This window comes from Pan troglodytes, chromosome 19, assembly GCF_028858775.2.
Source record: "Pan troglodytes isolate AG18354 chromosome 19, NHGRI_mPanTro3-v2.0_pri, whole genome shotgun sequence".
Classification (NCBI taxonomy): domain Eukaryota; kingdom Metazoa; phylum Chordata; class Mammalia; order Primates; family Hominidae; genus Pan; species Pan troglodytes.
Genome location: NC_072417.2, coordinates 52,182,926 through 52,210,625, shown reverse-complemented (window position 1 = coordinate 52,210,625; position 27,700 = coordinate 52,182,926). Strand labels below are relative to the sequence as shown.

Below are 27,700 nucleotides of genomic sequence, written 5' to 3'. Positions count from 1 at the left end.
ATGACACTAGGAAAGCACACTTGAAAATAATAAAACTGGGCCAGGTGCGGTGGCTCACATCTATAATCCCAGCACTTTGGGAGGCCGAGGCAGGCAGATCACCTGAGGTCAGGAGTTCAAGACCAGCCTGGCCAACATGGTGAAACCCCATCTCTACTAAAAATGCAAAAATTAGCTGGGTGTGGTGGCACGTGCCTGTAATCCCAGCTACTTGGGAGACTGAGGCAAGAGAATTGCTTGAACCTGGCCTTTAGAATTATTTCAGTAGAACCAAGTGTAACATTATTTAGTTGGTTTATCATTAACAGAAAATCATAATTAAAAGCTTTATTTAACTTTGTAAATTTGAAAGAGCATAAAGAATAGATGTTTTAGTTGAATATATATATATGATTCAATTCCTAGAGAAATTCTGATACATAGATTTTAACTTAGCACACTAAGTTCAGCACAGATGCCAGGGAGTCGAATGCTTGACTCACCAGCACACAGGAGAACTGTGGTGCAGGAGCACCAAGCCTCCTCTACATTCCCTTCCCCCAGAGCATTGCCCACTCGGACGCTGGCTGCAACTCCAAGGCCAAGGGGTACCTGAGAATTAAGAAGCATAAATCACAGTCATAAAGCCTGAACATTGGAGTATTAGTGCACTAGCGTCTAACTAAATGGAAACAGGACAGACCCGGAGAGCTGAGTTCTAGAACTGGCTCTCTTACATCCTAGCTGTGTGACATCCGATTTCTTTGCAGGTAAGGAAGCATGACAGTTGCCCTGACGGCTCCCTGTACCACATTCATCACAGCAGAACCTCGTAATGAAGCTGGATTTGAGGGCAACACACCCCCTTTATTGGCTACACACACACTATCAAGACAATTCAACTTAGCTACATTATACAAAGTAAGATTTAACTTAGTATAAACGTTAGTATATAAATAATTTGTAAAAATTAAATGACCCATGTGAAAAAGCATTTAGAACCACGCCTGGCACACTGTAGGAACCCCAGACATTGATGAAATCTGACTCCACAACAATACCTCATTTTTGGTGGGATGGGTGAAACATTCCATATGTCTGATTATCCGGTAAATTGAAAGAGGCCCCTTCAAATGCAAAGGCTTAATTTTAATCATTGATTATGAAAATCTAAAGCTATAAGCTTATTTGCTTCTTAAATAGACCACCACTCAACCTTTGGGGCCACCTTCTTGACCCCTATCATGATCCTGCAATACAATGCTGCCCCCAGGGGCTGCGAGGGTAACGTGGGTTGTACAGACAACTTAGCTTTGGGCTCTCAAGTTCACTTTTAATCACTCGTACATCAGCTCTAACTTCTCATTCCTACTAGAAACAGCATCCTCCCAAAAGCCTTCTAATTCATTACTGTTTTGAAAACTAGCCTAAGTTCAGTTGATAAAAATATATATTAAATTGTTAAGATTAAGAACTTGAGGCCAGGCGCGGTGGCTCATGCCTGTAATTCTAGCAGTTTGGGGTGCCAAGGCTGACAGATCGCCTGAGCTCAGGAGTTCGAGACCACCCTGGGCAACATGGTGAAACCCTGTCTCTACTAAAATACAAAAAACTAGCCAGGCATGGTGGCACGCGCCTGTAGTCCCAGCTACTCGGGAGGCTGAGGCATGAGAATCGCTTGAGCTCGGAAGGCGGAGGTTTCAGTAAGCGAAGATTGTGCCACTGCATTCCAGCTTGGGCTACAGAGTGAGACTCCATCTCAAAAAAAAAAAAAAAAAAAAAAAAGAACTTAAAAAAAAAACAGACCTGAGTATATGAGTATGTAAACATCTCTTAAGATTTGCATGCCTAAAGTACACATAACTGGCTTCCAGTTCAAAATGAATGAATCACATGCCTAACTCCCTTCCCTCCCAAAACACCGTTAATGGAAAATAAATCTCCATGCTTAATAGAAAATAAATTCATTAACAACACTGAGAATGAGAGCCGGTCAGCTTCTGGAAGAGGGAAAGCAGGCTCCACAGCCATGATCCAAGGGCAGAAACACAGGAAGCCACAGCCCAGAACACGAACAGAATGCTGCCTCACACTCCGTCTTCCCAGTAGAGCTCCAGGAGCACTGACGCCCTGCTTCCCCCCACCGAGGCTGTGAAGAAGAGCAGTCAGGGAAATGCGCCACAGGGCTGGGACAGGACACCCAAGCCCCGCGACCTGCCCGTCCTTAGCCTTACTGCACACAAGAAGCTGGGCTGACACAGAAAAGCCAAGTGTGGAGCTTCCTCCATGGAGTGAGTCAGGCCCTTCTTCTTTTGTTTTGGGGGACAGGTGGGACATGGGGATAAGGTGGGGCAAGAGGTCAGGCTGCCTACTGCCTAATCCTCACCCATAAGTCCTAAAATGAAGATGTCACTGGACAGGTACCACCTTGGTACCGAGCTCCCCACTGGTCCTTCCCATTTTGGGGAGAGGCCTGTTGGAGAAAAATCTCCAAATAACAGGAGAGGAAAGCTATGCCTGCCATTTGTTTGATAAATCAATGTACTCATTCATTCCTAAGTATAAACAGACTAGTAAGATCACCAGAGCTTTGAGGAAGACTGAAGCACACATCCCCAAAACAGATAAAGATAAGTAAAAAGTCAACTGATCTCAGAGAAAATAGATGACTCAAGGAACACAGAAGAACGTTTAAAGTTCCGATTTAGCATCCACAGGGATATTTAAAAGGTAATGCAGCATAAAACAAGAACAGGTTCCCATAAAAGAGACTATAAGACAAAAAAAGATGTTCTTAGAAATTAAAAATGAAACTTAAAAAAAAGCAGCAACAGAAGATAAACAAAAAGACAAAGAGATATTTTTTAATAGAAAAAAAAAAGCCAAAGCCAAGAAGATTAATTCCCAAGGTCAACCTCCACCTAATAAGAAATTTAAAAAGAAAGAACAGAAAAAAATTTACAGAAAAGAGGGAAAGAATATTTTTTAAATTTCCCAGAGTTGAAGAAAAACACAGGTCTTCAGACTGAAAGGGTATACCAAGTGCTAAGCAGAAGTGAAAAAGTATCCTCAGAGAAATGCACTCTTGTGAGATTTCAGAACTATAAAGATAAAGAAATAAACGTTAAAACTTTCAAAGAGAAAAATCATGCTGCCTACAAAGGAACAAGAAACAGATTCTGAGCAGACTTCACATCAGTAACTCTGAATACCAGACTGAGACACAGCAACGTCCTCAAAATTCAGAGGGAAGTTATTTTGAACCTACAATCCTATACTCAGCCAAATTATTAAACAAGTATAAGAGGAAAATAAAGACTCTCGAATATGCATGGCATATGATTTACTTTCCATATAATCTTAGAACAAGTTTTTGACTAAGTACTCCAGAACAAATTTTTTTAAATTTTCATTTGGCTGCTGCTAGATCAGAAGAAAAAAAATTAAAGAAATCTAAGAAAGAGGAAGAAATGGGATCAAAGAAATTGTAGGCTTAATTCAGGAGGACAATGAGAGAAATTCTGGAATGACAGCTGTGCAGCAAGCTAGAAAAAAGTCTAGAAATCAATGGATACAAATTAATTATTCCTTTTTTTTTTTTTTTTTTTGAGACAAGAGTCTTCTTCCGTCACCCAGGCTGGAGTGCAGTGGTGTGATTTCAGCTCACTGCAACCTCCGCCTCCCGGGTTCGAGTGATTCTCCTGCTTCAGCCTCCTGAGTAGGTGGGACTACAGGAGCCTGCCACCACTCCCAGCTATTTTTAGTAGAGATGAGGTTTTGCCATGTTGGCCAGGCTGGTCTCGAACTCCTGACCTCAGGTGATCTGGCTGCCTCGGCCTCCCAAAGTGCTGGGATTACAGGCATGAGCCACCGCGCCCAGCCTGGATACAAATTAAAACAAGGAATCAAAGGGCCCTGAGGCATTCAAGAAAAAAATGCACTCATACTTAACAGTATGTTTACACACTGGATCATCTTAGTAACGAGATGAGGGGCCATGCTGCTCCATCAATAAGAAATAAAGGCTGTTAGAAATGCCAGAAAAAAACAAATGAGCTGCACAAGAAAAGTCATGGCCTAAATATGAAACAAAATATGACATGATTTTGACCAAATGACAAAAGCAAGAAAAAATAATGCATTTCATCTTTCACTTGTAAAAGCCTCTTTCAAGTGGTAGTGTTGGTGGCTACTGGATTTGCATTTCCTTCTCGTCTGATGCAAGACCACATTTGGATCTGCAAATAATCATATTTACAAAAATCATAATATTATGAATGTTGATTTTTTTCAGACAACCCCTAACACATGAAAGACATGATAACCATTAGATAATACAATTCAAATGTCGTAAGCTTCACAAAATAAAAACAGTGATATAGCTGAGAGGTAGCTGTGATTAAGACCATGACCATGACCTCTGGAGCCAGGTCCCTGGGCTCAAATCCTAGCCAGTTACTTCCTTGAACTTGGACGAATGATACTCTCTGGGCCTTAGTTTCCTCATCTGTGATGCAGGGGAAAGAACAGTAAATCCCTCACATGGCATTGCAATGAGGAGCTTGTGAGTCCCATTTGTGAAGTGTTTCGCATAGTGCCTGGCTCATGGCATGTGGGTGGCTATTAAGCAGCATATGGAATTCTGGAATTCGGGAGGCAAATGGGAAGAGAGACGGAAAGAAACAAAAGGACCCCATGTTCCTCATCTTACAACTTAGGGGTCAGGTCACAGGGTCTGTAAAGTTGTTGGACCAAGAAATAGAGGTCTATGCTTATTATTTAAGGTTATAAACAATTTGACCACTAAGAGAACTATAAACAGAAAAACAAAAACCGCAAGGAAGAGGGAGATGGCGCGCAAAGTGAGCTGATTTCTCATCTTTCCAACAGGAAGTCAACCGTTAACCGGGTAAGGGTGATAAGAAGTGTAGGGATAAAGCTCTGGCGACAATCATCAGAGCTATAGCCAGAAATGGTTAGGAAGTGGGACAGATTGGCCGGGCACAGTGGCTCATGCCTGTAATCCCAGCACTTTGGGAGGCCGATCACGAGGTCAGGAGATCAAGACCATCCTGGCTAACATGGTGAAACCCCCGTCTCTACTAAAAATACAAAAAATTAGCCAGGCCTGGTGGCACGTGCCTGTAGTCCCAGATGCTCGGGAGGCTGAGGCAGGAAAATTGCTTGAACCCAGGAGGCAGAGGTTGCAGTGAGCCGAGATCAGGCCACTACACTCCAGCCTGGGGTGACTCCGTCTCAAAAAAAAGAAAAAAAAAAAAAGAAGTGGGACAGCTCTGGGGAACTAGCCTAAATAGAAGAAGTGCTCACTTTCAGTTGTGTTAACTTCTGAACTATGCTATGTGTTCAGAATGTGTTATGTGTTGCTTAATATAATTTGCTTTTATAATAAAACATTTTTAAGAATACATAAAATTTTAAAATAAAAAGGAAAAATTTGTCACAGACACAACTGATAGAAAACTAATAATCTTCTAGTTATAAAGAACTCATATAAATTCAAAAGAAAAATAAACCCCAAACTGATAAACAGGCAAGAGACATAAACAGATAAAAGATGATTAAAAGAAAAACTAATTAAATATAGTCAACCTCACTAATTAAAAAAATTGAAATTAAGTACCCATTTTTCATATACTGAGCTAGCAAAGATTTTTTGAAACACTTGTTTCTGATTTGGGATTCTAGTCTCAAGGATCAAATTTTGTGTAAAGATATTCAGGGAATCAATTATAGGGGATAGTGAAAAACTAGACAAATGAAAAGTCCAATGACAGTGAAGTAATTAGGTGAACAGTGTGACAATCAGGTACTGATTATACAGAGACAATTGGATTTTAACATTATTTTCAGGAAGTGCCTTTATAAACATAAAAAACATGTTTGTGTGGTAATGTTAAGTAAAAAAGCAGGACACAGCTGAGACAAAAAAGCACTGCAAAGAGATTGGAAGTGAGGGAGGGGAGATTTGAGAGTCTATCTTTGGGAAATTTTGTGTATTTTCCTTTAGTGTGATTATACATATTTGAGATTTAATTCTACTATCTTATTTTGTATTATTATAATGCCTTCTTTTTACTTTTTATCTTCATTTTCACTGCTTTAAGTTAGATTTTTTAAATTTCCTTTTGATTTCTACTGGTTTATAAATTATATATTCTAGGCCGGGCGCGGTGGCTCACGCCTGTAATCCCAGCACTTTGGGAGGCCGAGGCGGGCGGATCACGAGGTCAGGAGATCGAGACCATCCTGGCTAACATGGTGAAACCCCGTCTCTACTAAAAATACAAAAAATTAGCCGGGCATGGTGGCAGGTGCCTGTAGTCCCAGCTACTCGGGAGGCTAAGGTAGGAGAATGGCAGGAACCCGGGAGGCGGAGCTTGCAGTGAGCCGAGATCGGGCCACTGCACTCTAGCCTGGAGGACAGAGCGAGACTCCGTCACAAAAAAAAAAAAAAAGTTTGAGATTCACATGTTATGACATGTATCGTTTGTTCCTTTTTATATATGTCAATTTGTTCATTGTATTATTTGCTATAAAACGAGTTTTACGGCCGGGTGCAGTGGCTCACGCCTGGAATCCCAGCACTTTGGGTGGCCGAGGCGGGCAGATCACAAGGTCAGGAGATCGAGACCATCCTGGCTAACACAGTGAAACCCCGTCTCTACTAAAAAATACAAAAACAAAATTAGCCGGGCGTGGTGGCGGGTGCCTGTAGTCCCAGCTACTCGGGAGGCTGAGGCAGGAGAATGGCGTGAACCCAGGAGGCAGAGCTTGCAGTGAGCTGAGATAGCGCCACTGCACTCCAGCTTGGGCGAAAGAGCGAGACTCCGTCTCAAAAAAATAAATAAAATAAAATAAAATAAATTATATATTCTATTTCTTCCCTTTTGGTTATTCCCTTAAAATAGCAACATGCATACCTGACTTAAAAACTTTGTCAATCACTATATCCTACCCTCTTCCCTGATAATATCTAGATGGCTTTAACTAACAGAATCTTCTCCCAATCTTACCTTTTATTGCTGTACATATTTTATTTCTACTTTATTTTTGTACTATATGAATTAGCCTATTATTTTTTAAAATTTAAATTCAAAGTGAGTTTCAATATATCCATATTTACCAATTTCGTTGCCATGTTTTGGACATCAGTGTGGTTTTTTTTTTCATGAATGCTCTATAAATAAATGGTGATGCCTCTCAGTATTTGCTGGAAAATGTCTTTTAATTTGCCCTCTTTTGAGAACAATAGTATAGCTGAATAAGGAATAACACTATTCTCTTAGCATTTTGATATTATTTCACTGTCTTCTGGTTTTTATTGTTGTTGGTGGTGTGTGAATCCTCCAACTTTCTTCTTTCACAAGATTGTTCTGACTATCCTGGGTCCCTTGCATCTCCATGAGTTTTAGGATGTGTTTTTCAATCTGCAAGAAGGGGGCCTATTTAAAGTTTGATAGGGCTTGCCCTGAATCTGTAGATCAACTTAGGGTGTATTTAACAATTTTAAGGCTTCCAGTCTATGAACATGGGAAATCTTTATTTACATTTTTAATGTCTTTTAACACTGACAAGTCTTGCACTCCTTTGGTTGAATTTATTCCTAAGTATTTTATTCTTCTTTGTTATTCTTGTCGTTTTTGTTTGTTTGTTTGTTTGAGACAGAGTCTCGCTCTGTCCCCCAGGCTGGAGTGCAGTGGTGCCATCTCAGCTCACTGCAAGCTCTGCCTCCCGGGTTCACGCCATTCTCCTGCCTCAGCCTCCTGAGTAGCTGGGACTACAGGCGCCCGCCACCACGCCTGGCTAATTTTTTGTATTTTTAGTAGAGACGGGGTTTCACCGTGTTAGCCAGGATGGTCTCGATCTACTGACCTTGTGATCCGCCTGCCTCGGCCTCCCAAAGTACTTTATTCTTTTTGATACTTTTGTGAATGGAATTGTTTTCTTAATTTCATTTTCAGATTGTCTATTGCTAGTGGATAGAAATTCAACTGATTTTTATGTATTGATCTTGTATCTTACAACTCTGCTGAACTCATTTATTAGCTCTAGTAGTTTTAGTTTTGTGTGTGTATGGATTCCTTAGGGTTTTATAAATGAACGATCATGTCACACTCAAATAGGATAGTTTTACTTCTTCCCTTACAAGCTGGATGCCTTTTCTTTCTTTTTCTTGTCTAATCACCCAGGGTAGAATCTCCAGTACAATGCTCATTAGATTTTTGAATATTAAGATTCATGTCTTACTTCAAGTGTCTTCTGTCAAATGTCTGAATACTACATCTCCACCAGTTTCCTACTCTTTTCCTTAGAATTTCTATCAGATAAATAATGACCTAGGCCCGGCGCAGTGGCTCACGCCTGTAGTCCCAGCACTTTGGGAGGCTGAGGCAGGCAGATCACCTGAGGTCAGGAGGTCGAGACCAGCCTGGCCAACATGGTGAAACTTTGTCTCTACTAAAAATACAAAAATTAGCCAGGAATGGTGGCAGGTGCCTGTAATTCCAGCTACTCAGGAGGCTGAGGCAGAATTGCTTAATCCTGGGAGGCAGAAGTTGTAGTGAGCTGAGATCGCGCCACTGCACTCCAGCCTGGGCAACAGAGTGAAACTCCGTCTCAAAAAAACAAGAAAACCCACTTAGATCTTGCATACATTCCATCTCTTTACATATCTTTTATTCTGGGGAACCTCCACCTCCCGGGTTCAAGCGATTCTCCTGTCTCAGCCTCCCAAGTAGCTGGGATTACAGGCGCATGCCACCAAGCCTGGCTAATTTTTGTATTTTTAGTAGAGACGGGGTTTCATCATATTGATCAGGCTGGTCTCGAACTCCTGACCTCAGGTGGTCTGCCCACCTCAGCCTCCCAAAGTGCTGGGATTACAGGCGTGAGCCACCGTGCCCGGCCTTTATGTCTAATGATTTTAAACATAATTTTCTATTCTCTGTCTGATTATGATACCATTATTGCAAATTCTTAACTTTAATTTTCCTGTTAGTTGTATGTGTTAACTCTTGTTCATGGCGGATTACTTCTTTATATTTTATAATTTTTACTGTAAGCTCACCACTAACAGGGCTTGTTTTGCTGTTAGTGGTGTTGGTGTTAGTATTAGGGAATAATGAAGAATTGTTGCCTCACTGTCTCTAACAAAAAAGGGCCTGCGACGAGAAACAAAGTCGAAGGTGGTTACCAGGGTCTGGGGAAGGAGGATAAGAGTTGTTTAATGAGTACATGATTTCAGTTTTGCAAGATGAAAAGTTCTGGAGACTGGTTGCACAACAGTGTGAATACAGTTAACACTGCTGAACTGTACACTTAAAAATGATTAAGGAGGAGTCCAGGCACAGTGGCTCACACCTGTAATCCCAGCACTTTGGGAGGCTGAGGTGGGCAGATCACCAGAAGTCGGGAGTTCAAGACCAGCTTGACCAACATGGAGAAAACCCAACTCTACTAAAAATACAGAATTAGCCGGGTGTGGTGGGATATGCCTGTAATCCCAGATACTCGGGAGGCTGAGGCAGGAGAATTGCTTGAACCTGGGAGGTAGAGGTTGAGGTGAGCTGAGATTGCACCATTGCACTCCAGCCTGAGCAACAAGAGTGAAACTCCGTCTCAAAAAAAAAAAAGATTAAGGAGGCAAGGCGCAGTGGCTCATGCCTTTAATCCCAGCACTTTGGGAAGCCGAGGCAGGCGGATCATCTGAGGTCAGGAGTTTGAGACAGTCTAGCCAACATGGCAAAACCCTGTCTCTACTAAATATACAAAAATTAGCTGGGCCTGGTGGCAGGCGCCTGTGATCCTAGCTACTTGGGAGGCTGAAGCAGAAGAATTCCTTGAGCCCAGGAGGCAGAGGCTGCAGTGAGCCAAATCACACCACTACACTCCAGCCTGGGCGACAGAGCAAGACTCTATCTCAAAAAAAAAAAAAAAAAAAAGTTAAGGAAGCCGAGTGCAGTGGCTCATGCCTGTAATCCCAGCACTTTGGGAGGCTGAAGTGGGAGGATCACTTGAGCTCAGGAGTTCGAGACCAGCCTGGGCAACATGGAGAAACCCCATCTCTACAAAAAAAAAAAAAAAAAAAAATTAGCCAGGCATGGTGGCTGGCTATTATATGTATGTAGTCCACATACATATAAGCACATACTAAAAATTCCTTAATCAACTTTCGTACATCTACTGTTAATGGCCCCTAAAACAGAAGAAACACCTGCCAAGTGGAATGAGAAGATGGTTAAATCTACAGAGGCTCCTGCATGTGTTCAGTTTCCTGCTAAAGGGGGATGAACTGTTCAGCGGGTTCCAGCGCCGGCTTCTACTGTTGAGGATGCAAGTAAGAGTAGGAAAGAGACGGGCAGAACTCAGAAGCTCATATTATTTATCCAGGGAAATGTCATATCGGGTGCACCAATTATTAGAGGGACTAGCCAGTTGCCGAAACCTCCAATTATGATTGGTATTACCATAAAGAATATGATGATGACTGCATGGGCGGTAACAATAACATTGTAGATCTGATCATCTCCAAGCCAAGTTCCTGGTTGGCCTAATTCTGCTCGAATTAGAAGGCTTAAGGTGGTGCCCACTATCCCCACTCATGCGCTGAATAGCAGGTATAGTGTTCCAATATCTTTGTGGTTAGTTGAAAACAATCAACGACTGATGAACATAAGTGGGAAAAAGGTAAAATGGCTGAGTAAGCGTGAGACTGTAAATCTAAAGACAGAGGTCAAGACCTCTTTTTACCAGCCCTGAAGTGATTTCTCATGTTGAATTGCAAATTCAAAGGAGCAGCTTCAATCCTGCCAGGGCTTCTCCCGCCTTTCTCCCCGCAACAGTGGGAGAAGTAGATTGAAGCCAATTGATTAGGGTGTTTAGATGTTAGCTAAATTTTCGTGGGTTTGAATTCCACCAGCCTAGCCAGGGCTTAGCTTCATTAAAGTGGTTGATTTGCATTCAATTGATGCAGAAGAGAGTCTTGCAGTCCTTAGGTCTGTTACAGAAATTAAGTATAGTTTACTTACTAAGGACTTTGAAGGCCCTTAGTCTTATTTAACCTAAATTTCTAAGTTATAGTTAGTGTTAATGGAGAGATGGGTAAGAGGAGGGTAGAAGAAATGATAACTGGGGGGAGGAGTAGTATGGGTTTTGTGTTTTCGAATTGTCATTTTATTTTCATGTTATTAGATGTGGAGAATATTGTCACTGAGATGGAGTAAATTAGGCATATGTAAACGTACAGGTTGAGTAGGGTTATGGTAGCTATAATGATCAGGATATTAAGACTATTGTTTTTTGTAAATTCTTGAATGATGGCTCATTTAGGCAAAAATCCTGTTAATGAGGGTAAATCTCCTAGGGATAGTAGAATTAGTGGAATTATAGGTGTTAATCATGTTAATTTGTTTCAGGCATGAGATAGTGACAGGACTGCAGTGCTTATACTCAGGTTGAGTGTTAGAAATGCAGTAGTTGTTAAAATAAAGTAAATAATCAGGTTTAGAATGGTAATTTTGGGGTCATAAATTAGTACTGCTATTATTAAACCTATGTGAGTAATTGAGGAGTAGGCTAGGATTTTACGCAGTTGTGTTTAAGTTCTCAACCGCCCACAATAATGGATAAGATTCTGATAGATAGGCTGGGCGTGGTGGCTCACGCCTGTAATCCCAGCACTTCGGGAAACTGAGGAGGGTGGATCACAAGGTCAGGAGTTCAAGACCAGCCTGGCCAAGATGGTGAAACCCCGTCTCTACTAAAAATACAAAAATTAGCCAGGCGTGGTGGCAGACACCTGTAGTCCCAGCTACCCAGGAGGCTGAAGCAGGAGAATCGTTTGAACCTGGGAGGTGGAGGTTGCAGTGAGCCAAGATCGTGCCATTGCACTCCAGCCTGGGCGACAAGGGCGAAACTCTGTCTTTAAAAAAAAAAAAAATTATGATAGATAGGAGGATGTTCGAGTTTATTGTTGGGAAAATTTGAAACATAATCAAGATAGGCGCTAGTTTTTGTCATGTGGGGAGAAGTATGCCAGACATTAGAGAGGTTCCTTGGGTTACTGTTGGGACCCACAAGTGAAAGGGGGATATTCCTAGTTTTATTACTAGGACTGTTATTATTAAGGATGAAAATTGATTACTAGTGTTTATTATTGTTCATTGTCCAGAGGACAGGTTATTGGAAAGGATACCTATCATGAGAATTATAGATGTGGTTGCTTGTGTAAGGAGGTATTTGGTGGCTGCTTCTGTAGAGTGGGGATTTATTTATTTATTTATTTATTTATTTATTTATTTATTTTTTGAGACAGAGTCTCGCTCTGTCGCCCAGGCTGGAGTGCAGTGGCGCAATCTCGGCTCACTGCAAGCTCCGCCTCCCGGGTTCAAGCAATTGTCCTGCCTCAGCCTCCCGAGTAGCTGGAACTACAGGCACCTGCCACCACACTGGGCTAATTTTTTGTATTTTTAGTAGAAACGGGGTTTCACCATGTTAGCCAGGATGGTCTCGATCTCCTGACCTCGTGATCCGCCCGCCTCAGCCTCCCAAAGTGCTGGGATTACAGGTGTGAGCCGCCGTACCTAGCTATTTTTTTAAATTAAGATTGGTATAAAAGCTAGTATGTTTATTTCTAGGCCTGTTCAGATGAGAAATCAGTGTGAGCCCAGCATTGTGATAAGAGTTCCTGTGAAAATAGTAAGGCCGAGCTAATGGATTAATTAGTATGGGAAGGGTATGACCAACATTTTTGGGGTATGGGCCTGATAGCTTATTTAGCTGACCTTACTTTAGGATGTGGTGTAATAGGTGGCATGGAGAATTTTGGATTATCAGGGGTAGGTTCAATTCCTATAGTTCTAGAAATAAGAGGATTTTAACCTCTATTGTTTACTCTATCAAAGTAATTCTTTTGTCAGACATATTTCCTATGTTTGAGGTGGAATGCTGGAAATTAGGACAGGCCATATAACATATGCAGAATGCTAGTTTAAGTGGTAGGAAGTTTTTTCATAGGAGATATATGAGTTGGTTGTAGCACAGTCAGGGGTATGCTGTTCGAATTCATAAAATCAGGGCGGTTAGAATGAGGGTCTTGATAATGAAATTTGTGGTATAGAGTTCTGGTGAATATATAGTGTGTAGTGCTCCTAGGAAAATAGTAGTAGTTAGGGCACTTATTAAGATAATATTCATGTATTCTGCCATAAAGAAGAGGGCAAATGAACCTGTGGCATATTCAATGTTGAAGCCTGAGACTAACTCTGACTCTCCTTCTGTTAAGTCAAAAGGGGCTCGGTTAGTTTCTGCTAGTGTGGAGATAAATTATATTATGACTAGGGGGCATGATGGTAGGAGCAGTCAGAGGAATTCTTGTGTTGTGATGAGTGCATATAAGTTAAATGAGCCACTTATCAGTAGAATTAACAGCAGGATGATGGCTAGGGTGACCTCATATGAAATTGTCTGGGCCACAGCTCGTAATGCGCCGATTAGTGCATAATTTGAATTAGATGCTCATCCTGATCATAGAATAGAGTAGACGGCTAGGCTTGATGTGGCTAGTATAAATAGGAGGCCTATATTAAAATTAATTAGAGGATCTGGTATAGGGAGGGGAGCTCACAAGAGGACAATGATAGAAAGGGCCAGGGTTGGAGCAATAATATAAAGGGTAATAGTAGATGTTGAGGGCCGTAAGGGTTCTTTGGTGAAGTTTTATTGCGTCAGTGAATGGTTGAAGCAGTCCATAGGGACCTACAATGTCAGGTCCTTTGCGTAGTTGTATATAGCCTAAGATTTGCCGTTCAGTGAGTGTAAGGAATGCTATAGTGATTAGAGTAGGAATGATGAGTAGGAGAAGGTTAATTATAGGCATACTGTTAAGAGGAGGAGTTGAACCTCTGATTATAAGTTTTAAGTTGGCCGGGTGCAGTGGCTCATGCCTGTAATCCCAGCACTTTGGGAGGCCGAGGCGGGTGGATCACGAGGTCAGGAGATCGAGATCATCCTGGCAAAACATGGTGAAACCCCATCTCCACTAAAAAATATCGAAAAATTAGCCAGGCATGGTGGTGGGCGCCTATAGTCCCAGCTACTTGGGAGGCTGAGGCAGGAGAATGGTGTGAACCTGGGAGGCGGAGCTTGCAGTGAGCCAAGATCGTGCCACTGCACTCCAGCCTGGGCTACAGAGTGAGACTCTGTCTCAAAAATAAATAAATAAATAAATAAAGTTTTAAGTTTTATGCAATTGCTGGGCTCTGCCATCTTAACAAACCCTGTTCTTGGGTTGGGTGTGTGATAATTTGTTTGACTGAGATAGCATCATCTATGGGGCGAGAGCGCTTTATGAAGTGGGCCCTATTTCTCTTGTCCTTTCATACTGGGAAAAATGTTAAATAGATAGAAACCGACCTGGATTACTCCGATCTGAACTCAGATCATGTAGGATTCTAATCATTGAACAAACGAACCCTTAATAGCGGCTGCACCATTAGGATGTCCTGATCCAACATCGACGTCGTAAACCCTATTCTCGATATGAACTCTAGAATAGGATTGTGCTGTTATCCCTAGGGTAACTTATTCCGTTGATCAAATTATTGGGTCAGTGTGTGTTAACTCGCTTACACTAGTGCAGTCTTAGTTTAGGTTGTTCAGAGGTTGGATTATGCTCTGAGGTCACCCCAACCAAAATTTTTAATGCAGGGATAGTAGGCTAGGGCCTGTAGGCTTTTTTTTTCTTTCGAGTTTTTATTTGCATTAATAAATTAAAGCTCCATAGGGTCTTCTCATCTTATATCCACCTCTTCATGGATACGTCAATTTCACTGATTAAAAGTAAGAGATGGCCGGGCACGGTGGCTCATGCCTGTAATCCCAGCACTTTGGGAGGCCGAGGCAGGCAGATCACGAGGTCAGGAGATCGAGACCATCCTGGCTAACATGGTAAAACCCCGTCTCTACTAAAAATACAAAAAAAAAGAAAAAAAAAATTAGCTGGGCGTGGTGGCGGGCACCTGTAGTCCCAGCTACTTGGGAGGCTGAGGCAGAATGGTGTGAACCTGGGAGGCAGAGCTTGCAGTGAGCTGAGATCACGCCACTGCACTCCAGCCTGGGCAACAGAGCGAGACTCCATCTCAAAAAAAAAAAAAAAAAAGTAAGAGACAGCTGAACCCTCGCGTGGCCATTCATACAAGTCCCTATTTAGGGAACAAGTGATTATGCTACCTTACATGTTCAGGATACTGTGGCCGTTGAACATATGTCACTGGGCAGGCAGTGCCTCTGATACTGGTAATGCTAGAGGTGATGTTTTTGGTAAACAGGCAGTATAAGATTTGCCGAGTTCCTTTTACTTTTTGTAATCTTTCCTTAGAACATACCTGTGTTGGATTAACGGTATAAATAATAGGATGCTTATTATATCACTTATTAATATTAGGCTTTCAGTGGGTTATTCCGATCTTATATAAGCTTATGCAATGGAGAATATCTTCATGTTACTTACATTAACATTATTGCTTCTATTAAGTAATAGATTAGTCCAGTGTGATGTTAGGAGTTCAGTAGAATGATTAGAATTTAAGATAGTTAGATGTTGAGCTTGAATGCTTTCTTAATTGGTGGCTGCTTTTGGGCCAACTATGGTGGCAATATTTTTTACTCTCTGTAGGAAGGCTGTTTCCTATGGTCTAAAGAGCTATCCCTCTTTAGATTAACAGTTAAACTTTTTTTGGTTTTATTTTGAGATGGAGTCTTGCTCTGTCACCCAGGCTGGAGTGCAGTGGCACAATCTCAGCTCACTGCAAGCTCCGCCTCCCGGGTTTGCGCCATTCTCCTGCCTTAGCTTCCTGAGTAGCTGGGACTACAGGTGCCCACCACCACGCCCGGCTAATTTTTTTTTTTTTTTTTTTTTTGTATTTTTAGTAGAGACGGGGTTTCACCATGTTAGCCGGGATGGTCTCGATCTCCTGACCTCATGATCTGCCCGCCTCGGCCTCCCAAAGTGCTGGGATTACAGGCATGAGCCACTGCACCCGGCAATTAACAGTTAAACTTATAGGGAGATTAAGTAGTTCTGTGAGTAAGTTTAAAGTTGAACTAAGATTCTATCTTGGACAACCAGCTATCACCAGGCTCCGCAGGCTTATTGCTGCTACTCATGAATCTTCCCCCTATTTTGCCACATAGGTAGGTGTGCTCTTTCAGCTGTTCTTGGGTAGCTCATCTGGTTTTGGGGGACTTGGCTATGGTTCTCTGTGTAAAGTTATTTCTAGTTATGCAGAAGGTATAAGAGTTTGTCTTTGCTTTTTAATGCTTGATTCAGTTCTTACATCTTTCCCTTATGGTACTATGTCTATCGCACCAGGGTAAAAATTTCTATTGTCTATACTTTTGTCTAAGGTAAATGGTTTGATTAAGATAGTTCGATAATATTTTTAGTGAGGTTTGGGGCTAGAGTTGGCTCAAAGTGATCAGGTCGTGATGAAATTTTCCGGGTGAAAGCCGGATGCTTTGGGTTAAGCTACACTTTGGTTTGTCCAAGCACACTGTCCAGTATGCTTAACATGTTACAACTTATCTCCTGTATATGTACGTACAGAGTTTTTAGTAATAGTAATTTCTAGAATAATATTTGAGGAGGGTGATGGGCGGTGTGTGCATGCTTCATGGCCTTATTCAACCAAGCACTCTGCTCTTGGTTTACTGCCAAATCCTCCTTGAGCCCTTAGATGTCATAAAGATTGTCGTGAGATTTTCTGAGTATAGAAAATGTAGCCCATTTCTTGCCACCTCATGAGCTACACCTTGAACTAATGTTTTTATGTGTATACTTGTTCTTACTCTATAACCTTTTTAGGGTTTGCTGAAGATGGCACTATACAGGCTGGGGGCAAGAGGTGGTGAGGTATATCAGGGTTTATCGATTATAGAACAGGCTCCTCTAGAGGGATATAAAGCACTGCCAAGTCCTTTGAGTTTTAAGCTGTTGCTTGTAGTACTCTGGCGAATGGTTTTGTTAATGTAACTATTAGAGTTTAGGACTAAGCATAGTGGGGTATCTAATCCCAGTGTGGGTCTTAACTATTGTGTCTTCAGGGTATTAAAGCCACTTTCATAGTATATTTTATTTCAGCTGGAGGTTTTTTACAACTTAGATGGAGTTTAGCTTTATTGAGGCCAGACCTTAAACACTCTTTACGCCGAGATCTATTAACTTGGGTTAATGGTATGGCCACGATGGCTGGCACGAAATTGACCAACCCTAGATGTCAGTATACCTTAAACTTTCGTTTATTACTAACAGTTTATCACTGCTGTTTCCCCTGGCGGTGTGGCTGAGCAAAGTGTTTTGAGCTGCATTTGTGCATGCTTGATACCTGCTCCTTTTGATCTGGGTGATCTAGAGGGCATTTTCACTGGGGCGGGGGTGCCTGCATGTGTAATCTCACTAAAAGCTAATAGAAAGGCCAGGACCAAACATATCTGTTTATGGGGATGTGCAGACCCATCTGGACATTTTCAGTGTCTTGCTTTGAATAATTAAGCTACATTAACTGCATAAATACTTAAGTGTAAGATTAAAATATGAGAAGGAAAGAAGTAAGTATAAATAGTCGTTTACAGTTCTGGGAAGTCAGGGTCTTTAAAGTTGAATTGGCAGAGGTTTGGCTGAGAGGACTACTCATAATTTGGATATAATTGATTTAGGGTATGGCATATGGGGTAGCACTTTCAGAGGGGTATGCCCAAGGTGTTATATCAGTATTAGGGTGGAAATTTAGTTATTGTATTTATTATATAAAATGGAGGCTTAATTTAGTAGGAGGGTCTTAAGATTTTTAGGAAAATGACATCGATCGAGTGGCAGCTGTTGGGGTATTCATGGTTAAAACATGATTTCTGGGCTCTGACTGGGTTGCATTTTAGTCTCTTGTTTTGGGGGTTTGGTGAGGGTACACTTACCTAGGTTGATGGTAAAGTCAGAGATAGGGGGGTTGCGGATTTAATCGGAAATAGTTCTTGAAAGTGAGTGGACATGCATGAGCATACGTGCCTATTGATTAATTGTTATGTCTTTCAAGCATGAATTAATTAATACCTTATGGTTATTGTGCCAGCCTGGAATATTCAATATAAGCTCAGCTTCTACAATTGATTTGGCAGGAATCAATCCAAGTTCATCTACGGCGGATTCGGAAGGGACTAGACCTTCCGCAATGGTGAGTGATAGCATCCCCCAAAGTTAGAAATACCCAAGCATGACAGTGCTCCCATGACTGGTTAATAGGGTGATAGTCATTAGTCCATCAAGATGTCTTATTTAAGGGGAATGTGTGGGTGATCTTAGTTTTATGGCCCTGAAGTAAGAACCGGATGCCAGGTATAGTTTCAGGATAGTCACCCCCAAGTGTTATGGGCCCGGAGCGAGGAGGGTAGCACTCCAGAGCGGGATGATGATTTATTGGAGGTTGGTAGATTAAGAGACCAAAATCTGGCAGAGGATATCCATGTTGACAAGGGATTTCTTGACTGAAATGTGCCATGTCCAATGAACGAATATATGCACTATGCAATATTAAGAATTTCTAGTACGGATCAATATTCATATGGATTAGGTTTTGTTGTACAGTCAATAATAGTATATATACGCATATGTGTGTGTGTGTGTGTGTGTGTGTGTGTATAAACAAAAATGGCCCATAATCCCACTGCTGAGATGGCCTCAGTTGATCTTTAAAAACAAAACAAAACAAAAACAAGAAACAAACAAAACAAAGGGGATATCTGCACTGGGTTGGGACATTCAAAAAGCATCAAAAGGCAACAGGCATTACCGCTACAGTTGCTCAAGCCAGAAACTCTGCAGTCTGTGACCCTTCTCCTTCACTGTTTTGCATTCCACAACCAAACCCTGATCATGACCTGTCGATTCTGCCTCTACACATAACTGATCCACCCCCTTCTCTCCTCCCCCACCAGCAGCCTCCTGATTGTTCATCTGGACGATTCCAACAGCCTCCTTCTGCCCTCCCAACTCACACCCACACCTGTTTTCCTCTAAGCCCACTTCTACATGGCACCAAGAATGGCTGTTTCCTTCTGGAGCCCACAGGCCCTGCGTGCTGCCTCCAGCCTCCTTCTACCCTCACTAACCCTTCACCTCATCCACGCCAGGTGCTTGGACCCATTGCAGAGCCTTGGCCCAGGCTGAGCAGTTGGCTCCTGTGCACAGGCTCCCAAGCTGGCTCCTCTCATCCTTCAAGTCTCAGCTTAAACAGCAATGCAGAAAGACCGTTCCTGACTACCCAAGCCAAAAAGGTGTCATCTCTGTTTTCATGCATCTCAGTCCTACTTTTGCTTTTTTTTTTTTTTTTGAGACGTAGTTTCGCTTTTGTCACCCAGGCTGGAGGGCAGTGGCACAATCTCAGCTCACTGCAACCTCTGCTTCCCAGGTTCAAGCAATTCTCCTGCCTAGACTCCTGAGTAGCTGGGATTACAGGCATGCACACCACACCCAGCTACTTTTTGTATTTTTAGTAGAGATGGAGTTTCACCATGTTGGTCCGGCTGGTCTTGAACTCCTGACCTCAGGTGATCTGCCCTCCTCAGCCTCCCAAAGTGCTGGGATTACAGGCGTGAGCCATCGCACCTGGCCCTGCTTTTGCTTCTTAATGGTACCTATCGCATACATTTACAATGCTCTCACTCATCTGTGTACTTGGCTCATCCCTGTCTCCCCATGGGGCCACGAGCCGCAGAGGGCAGGAGGTGACCCCATCTCACACCCCACTGCATCCTAGCACCAACTCCACATCAGGTGAACGTATGAGTCAGGCGTCGTGTTGAGTGTTGCATATACATGCATTCTCATTCAATCTTCACCTGCAAAGTAGGTTTTTTTCCCCCCCATTTTGTATATGAGGAAACTAAAGTTTGGAAAGGTTAAGTAACAAGCCCAGGTCACACAGTTGGGGAACAACATGGCCAGGACTCACCTCCGTGTGTCTGGCCCCCATCCATGCTGTCCACACTGCACTGTCCTCTCTCACTTGTGCTGCCTGGTTCCTCCCTTCCCATGGTGCACATCTGCTGAGTGAATGCAATGACAGTGGCACAGCAGGTTTAAGCAGAGAAGGTGCCAGGTCTCGTCCCGAGTCTCACCCGAGTTCTTACCATGTAGGCCACTGACGCCAGCTCACAGATGATGCCCTGAGTGCCGAGCTCCATCACGTCAATCAGTCCTGAAACATCAGCACACACACAACACATTTCAAAAAGTATATAAACATTTTCCTTATGAAACTAGAACTTATTTTAAGAGAACCCAAGAATGCCCCCAAGAAGCATAACCTGGTGGCAGAATTCACCGCGTGTGCTGAGAAGCCCAGACATCCTTCCCTGAGCAGTTACCATGACCATGATCTCAGGCAGCTCAGATTAACACAGGCTCATTCTACAAATCCCTACTCCGCCAGGAAACAAAATATCAGGTTCAAGGTAGAAAAAAGAATGGCCAGGTGCAGTGGCTCCCACCTGTAATCCTAGTACTTTGGGAGGCTGAGGTGGCAGGATCACCTGAGCCCAGGAGTTTGAGACCAGCCTGGGCAACATAGTGAGACCCCCATCTTTACAAAAAAAAAAAAAATTAGTTGGGCATGGTGGCACACTCCTGTAGTCCCAGCTACTCAGGAGGCTGAGGCCGGAGGATCACTTGAGCCCAGAAGGTCGAGGCTGTAGTGAGCTGTGATTGCACCACTGCACTCCAGCTTGGGTGACAGACTGAGACCCTACCCCCACCCCCAAAAAGCATAAAAAAGTGAGGCTGTTAGAGTTGCAAGTCACTCCGTAGAGAGACATGGGGTCACATGGTGGGAGGGGAGGCAGAAGGCTGCAGAACTCTACAGATAGCTGATGGGACTGTTGATGTGTGCAAGTGTCCATGGAAATGGCAACGTTGTCACTGTCACCCTCTGCATCGACTGTTACTTTACTAATAACAAGATGGCTAAGGTAAATATCTATGGCAAAAATTATTACAGTTCCAACAGAAACATAGGCCAGGGCTAAAACAGGGCTGAATCCGTCACCCTGAGTACATACAACTCTTAGAAATTTGGCTTGGGCTGGGCATTGTGGCTCATGCCTGTAATCCCAGCACCTTGGGAGGCCAAGGCAGGTGGATCACTCGAGGTCAGGAGTTTCAGACCAGCCTGGCCAACACAGTGAAACCCCATCTCTACCAAAAATACGAAAATTAGCCAGGCGTGGTAGTGCACGCCTGTAGTCTCAGCTACTTGGGAGGCTGAGCCAGGAGAGTCGCTTGAACCAGGGAGGCGGAGGTTGCAGTGAGCCGAGATCACGCCACTGTACTCCAGCCTGGGTGACAGAGCGAGTCTCTGTCTCAAAAAATAAATTAAAATTAAAATTAAAAAACAATTTGGCTTGATACCTGGCAAAAGTCAGCTGAGGCACAAGCTAGTTCATGAGGCCTGGGGTGGGGCTTTTGTTCCTTCAGTTGGTGACCTCTGACAAACCTCTGACCGGCAGCTTCCCTTTCCTCACTTACAAAATGAAAGGTACTGCAGCAGAGCCAAAACCCCACCCAACCTGAGTCTGCTAATGATGGGATGAGGGCTTAAACCTATATTGAAAAGCTCCACAAGAGCCTGATGAAATGAGGCAGGACAAAGAAGCAAAGCTGGAGCTTCCTGGGAATCTCTGGAGACATGACTGGCCGGGCTGAGGACAGCTTTCAGCTGGACTGCTGACAAACCTGCAAGGAAGTTTCCGATCTCAAAGGTCCACTGCTCAGTGCACACCATGAACATACTGGGAATAACCAGGTGGATGTAGGAGCCCCACTCCTGGAAGCACTCCCTCGTCCAACCTAGGGAACAGGAAAGAAAACAGGTGTTTGTTTTTCAACATTCTCTGGCACCAACAATTCTATTTCACATACCTGTACCCTGCAAATGGCCAGAGACTAGGCGCAACCTCAGTTCTCCAGCAAAATATAAAGATGCCAAATGGATTGAGATGGCAGGCACTAAGCTGGCAAGACTCAGTAGATGCCCTTTCACCCACACATTCTACTCCTGGGTATAAATGGCAGAGGGATTTTTGTAGACCTCTATAAAAAAACATACAGAATATTCCCTGTGGCAGACGTTAGTTGAGGGGTGTGGGAGACAACATGGAACTAGAGGAATAAAATATGATAGATGCACATTATGATTAAAAGCAAAACTGATGTATATATAGCAATGTGGATATTTTAAAATACACTATGTATTTAAAATACATAGTGCTCACCAGCAACAAAAGTAAACATAGATAAAACTTGTATGCATCAAAGGACACAATCTGCAGAGTGAAAGGGCAACCCATGGAATGGGAGAAAATATTTGCAAATCATATAAGGATATCTGGATATCATAATGTCCAGAATACAGAAAACATTTCTATGGCCAGGCTCAGTGGCTCACGCCTGTAATCCCAGCACTTTGGGAGACCAAGGTGGGTGAATCACCTAAGGTCAGGAGTTCGAGACCAGCCTGGCCAACATGGTGAAGCTCCGTCTCTACTAAAAATACAAAAAATTAGCCAGGCGTGGTAGCAGGCACCTGTGATCCCAGCTACTCGGGAGGCTGAGGCAGGAGAATCGCTTGAACCTGGGAGGCGGAGGTTGCAGTAAACCGAGATTGCGCCACTGCACTCCAGCCTGGGCAACAGAGCGAGACTCCATTTCAAAACAATAACAACAACAACAACAAAAATTCCTATACCCAACAACAAAAAAAGAAGTAACCTGATTTAAGAAAAGGGAGGGCAACAGACTTGAAGAGACATTTCTCCAAAGATGATATATAAATGGTCAACAAATATATGAAAAGATGCTCAACATCTTTGTATTGGAAAATAACCATGGAGTGTCTTCCATAGGTCATATTTTATCACAACAAATAGAACCATGCCCCGCTCTGGCATACAGAGCCAGGGACTCCGTCTTCCTGTCTATTTTTCCATTCCACTCCCCTACCCAATCCTCCATTTTACCCTTTGTTAATCCATTCCTAAATTTTCTTCTCCTTTTCCCCGCTATCCCCAAGCTTCCCTGTGTACATCTGTTGGGGAAACCTCTAAGAGACGCTTTCTGAGGTCCACCTCCCAGGAGAACCTGGGTGGCCCAGGCCTCCTGTTTCTGGACATGGGTCAACCAACTGGTGCTCACACCTCCCTGTGGGACTCCAGCTTCCCGGGCCAGTGCCTCGTCCAGCTTTCTGACAGAAGGTGTGTTTCACTGATGTGTTCTTATGTTCCATCTTCAGCCAGCCTTTAAAGATTTTCTGGCCACACTGAGCAGCCTGGCTCTGGCTCTAGGCACAGAAGTGTCCCCCAGTGAGGGACCGGTGAATTGATAGTGCTTTCTTTCTGGGACCCTCATCTCCTCAAGCTTCATAAGGATGCAACTGGGCTCAGTTTCTTACAATTCCAAGATGCTAGGAGAATCCCTAAGGTGTCTGCCCTATTCTGTCTTTGCTGGGGTGGCCCCTTTCAGCCTTCACAGACCACAGCAACTCCCTTCTCTAGGCGAACTCCACCTCAACACACAATCAGCTTACACATCGCTTCTTCCCAGGCACCATCCCTATCTCTCCACCCACTAACCCACTGACCTTCCTTCCAACAGCCTGAGCCAGGTGCTTCTCCTGTGAGGTCCTGTGGCACCCAGTTCTCATCTGGCACACAGACCACCTGAACACCCAACTCTATTGCCTGTCCACCTGTCCATATTCCCTCTACCAGACGATTTCACTCTCGCTATCCCCAGTCCCAGGGACAGGAGACAGCAGACAGCAGACATTCAGTATCTGTTGAATTCAGGGGTCGTGACTTACACCACTCTGAAGTCCAGGGCATACAGCAAGAGGGCATTCATGCCCACGTTGATGACATTAGCTGCAATCCTGGTAATAACTTGAGGCATGCTGATGCCCTAAAACCCCCAAACAAATAGGAAAACATTCACATTTTCGAAAGCTAATTAGCTAGCCTATCAAGTGAACACTCACAGTTAAACAGGGAACAGTTTAAATGATGGCAAAGTTACTCAGGACTGGAATGGTCAGGAGCTGAGATGACCAGATTAGTCTCCTCCGTTGGTGCATCATCTGGCTATCCCAACCAGAAGCTTGCAACTGCTTCTGAATAACCTGGTAGGTCATGGTTTCCAGAAGAGCAGCAGAGAGAAAAAACCTCCTGAAGGGCAAATGGGCCCTGGCATGAAGTGAAGGAGAGGCAGCTTGGAAGATATCTGGGCCAAGTTGCTAAAGTTCTTGCATACAAGACACCCAGCAATGCCTGCTTCATAGCAGGTGTGCAGAACACGTTCACCCTATTGTTGTAGGCGCCAGTCACTCATTTCTTTTGTTTATCCTGTCTATTCAAACATTTTCTTTCAGTAAAACCTCTCTTTCGTTCCTGCATTGAAACAGAGCTGACTGTTACCAAAGCTGGGTAAGGCAAGAGGGCTGTGGCCTCAGATGGGCGAGAAGGGACCCGGGGAGGCAGAGCTCTGCTTCTCTCCACTGTCCACCCAAATCTTGCCCTCAGACTCCTTCGCTGCTCACTAGTGGCTGTAGGGACCCCAGGCCCTCCTCTCTAAAGCAGAAGCACAGGAGCCAGGCCCCAGGCCAGATGCAAAGCTGGCACCAGCCCCAAGAGAGGGGAGGGGTCGGGGCAGGGGTCGAAGCAGGTGGTGGTGATTGAAAGGGGAATGGGATGGACTGATACAGCCGTCTCTCTTGGGCTAGACAAAATTCACCTACAAGGCCTCAATCTCTCAGGCAAAGAACTCTAAGGTAGAATTACAGGGGGGAAAATGTGAATTACTTTTATAGAACATTCCCTACCAATATTTACTAGACATTTCCAGGATTATGGAGTAAAAATTGTAAAAAGAATCCATACCTGACTTTGTAAATATCTTGTCTGCAGCTGGAACAAGAATGCTGCCTGTAAGTTTAAACAGAGAAACAAACACTTCTCATTAATATAAATTCCAACGGTTTAGTTTAGTTCCGGTTTTTAATCTTAAATAAGACACTTCCCCTTGATGTGTGATCTCAGAGAACCTCACTCACATGAGACAATGCTAGGGCACTATTTGGAATTTTCCAGAGTGGATAAAAGATGTACTCCCTGAAGAACTGACACAGGCCGATTCCAACTGGCTGAGGCAGAAGCCACCGTCTTGACATTTCGAACGGCTCCGAGGGTGCCCGAATGCAGCACTCCCCAAATCCTAGATGATCCAGAAACATTCTGGTTGATTTGCAATCAAAAATAACCATAGAACAAGGAATCAGGAAGGAAATGTCTTCCCCTCATCAATCTTTGTCTTTTTTTTTTTTTTTTTTTTGAGACAGAGTCTTGCTCAGTCGCCCAGGCTGTAGTGCAGTGGCACGATCTGGGCTCACTGCACGCTTCACCTTCTGGGTTCACGCCATTCTCCTGCCTCAGCCTCCCGAGTAGCTGGGACTACAGGTGCGTGCCACCACGCCCGGCTAATTTTTTGTATTATTAGTAGAGACGGGGTTTCACCATGTTAGCCAGGATGGTCTGGATCTCCTGACCTCGCGATCCACCTGCCTCAGCATCCCAAAGTGCTGGGATTACAGGCATGAGCCTCCGTGCCTGGCCCAATCTTTGTCTTTAATTTAAGCTACTGGACACCAGAGTGGTACATGTCCTGAGAGTCAGCAAGGGAGGGACGACAGGGCCAAGAAATACATGTCGGGCTTTTGGCATGAACTGCACCAAGATGGAGAAACAAGAGCCGGGGGAAGGGGCATGCGCAGGGCGACACATGTGAGCTGCTTCATGTAGTGAGACACAACAGCCTTGAAACTTACAGGAAGGGCAGGAATGAAAATCGGCACATAAATTTGGGCTATCCTGAAACAAACAAAATAGTCTTCAGTTAATATTAAAACAGTTGCTGGTCATATTGTCTTCAAATTGAACCCACAGAGTATTTTCTAAAAATTAAAATTAAAAATTATTTACTTTTTAGAGACAGGGTCTTGCTCTGATGCCCAGACTGGAGTAGAATGGCACCATCATAGCTCGCTGTAACCTCAAACTCCTGGGCTCAAGCAATCCTCCTGCCTCAGCCTCCCAAAGTGCTGGGATTACTATAGACGTGAGCCACCACACCCAGCCTAAAAATGAGAGAAACTTAATAACAACTTTAAGTGTTTTTCTTCAACCTACACAAACATGACACTAAGTCTACTAAATGTCTGCTATCTAAGGGGCAGTCTGACCACTTTCCATTTTTCAGCTCATTCTTAGCATGAAAGGTGGAGTGAATACAGCAAAATGAACTAAAACTTGGGCAAAATTCAGAAACCATTTGAAAGTGTCAGGGTCACCTAACAGTGAGCGACACAGTCTTCTAGAAAGGACCACGCACCCCAAGGACAAATACCAGAGAATACACTGGAATTATAGGTTAAAGAAAAAACCCAACACTAAAGTCATACGTGAAGGCGATTACACTGCTATTCTACTTCAGGGGAAAAATATTTTCTGCATTTGCCAGACAGCAAAATGGAGGGACTCGGTGAACGGGAGACAGGCCAGGCACACAACACCCTGGTCCTGTATCTTGTCACCCTGAGTCAGGTGGTCCCTGCAGCCCCCAGACCCTGTGGCCCACAGTCACAGCTTTCATTTTGTTGTTGTTGTTGTTGTTGTTTGAGACGGAGTTTTGCTCTTGTCACCCAGGCTGGAGTGCAATGGCACGATCTTGGCTCACTGCAACCTCCGCCTCCCAGGTTCAAGCGACTCTCCTGCCTCAGCCTCCCAAGTAGCTGGGACTACAGGCACCTACCACCACGCCTGGCTAACTTTTTTGTATTTTTAGTAGAGACGGGGTTTCACCATGTCGGCCAGGCTGGTCTCGAACTCCTGATCTCAGATGATCCACCTGCCTCGGCCTCCCAAAGTGCTGGGATTACAGGCGTGAGCCACTGTGCCCGGCCAGCTTTCATTTTTGAAAGGGATCAAGACCATGTAATTGGCCGAAAATGTCCACACAGGTACAATGACCAGATAGCCACTTACTCTTAACCTAGGATTGGGAAACGGGGGACCTCACCTGGAGACTTCGGGTCTTGTTTTAAGAGCAGGAGGATGCGCTCGGTGTTGACCAAGTCAGCCCAGCAGGGAAAGCAGCACAGCATAAGGATGAGGACCCCTCTCTGAAGTATGATCCCGACGCGCTTGAGGTTCTTGCCTCCAAAGGACTTGAGAAAACAAATGCACTGCTAACAGCATATGCCAGGCAGGCCGAGGCTGGGGGCCTGCGCCACAAGCAACCCCTCCCAGGGGCGCCTGCCCGGCGCCCAGGCAGACCGGTTTCCCATCATCTGCTCCCGCCCTCCCCACCAACAGCTGACAGCACTGGGGGAGCTTCTGAGCCAGGGACAACCAGTGGGCTAGCTGGCCCCTGTGGCATTTTACACGTGTCCTGGGACAATGTGTCCCTGCTCCCAGGAGCTGGGACTGTTAACATGGAGGGTAGAGGCAGCAGAAACTGAAGCTTAAAAGAGAGTTTTCCACATGGGGGAGACAGATGCTGCAGGAGAATGTGTGCCATGGTAGAAGGTGAAGTTGTGGGGGACTCTGA

The 27,700-nt window shown here is 43.9% G+C and overlaps 1 protein-coding gene across 7 annotated transcripts in view; it reads right to left on the bottom strand.

The window, feature by feature from the left end:
• LOC104001141 (multidrug and toxin extrusion protein 2-like) overlaps positions 1-27,700 on the bottom strand; it is a 53,700-nt gene that overhangs the window by 15,662 nt on the left and 10,338 nt on the right. For 2 of the 7 annotated variants that reach the window (XM_063799727.1, XM_063799728.1), the window contains exons 2-8: positions 26,074-26,228; positions 25,149-25,962; positions 24,976-25,020; positions 23,904-24,001; positions 21,779-21,892; positions 20,179-20,246; positions 20,001-20,091 (exon numbers count right to left, since the gene is read on the bottom strand). In XM_063799727.1, coding sequence (XP_063655797.1) covers positions 21,814-21,892; positions 23,904-24,001; positions 24,976-25,020; positions 25,149-25,358 — 432 coding nt within the window. In that variant the 5' untranslated portion in view covers positions 25,359-25,962; positions 26,074-26,228 and the 3' untranslated portion in view covers positions 20,001-20,091; positions 20,179-20,246; positions 21,779-21,813. Of the gene's footprint in view, positions 1-356; positions 592-20,000; positions 20,095-20,178; positions 20,247-21,778; positions 21,893-23,903; positions 24,002-24,975; positions 25,021-25,148; positions 25,963-26,073; positions 26,229-27,700 lie in introns of those variants that run through there. The other 5 variants (XM_063799729.1, XM_063799730.1, XM_063799731.1 and 2 more) reach the window with 5 other exon arrangements.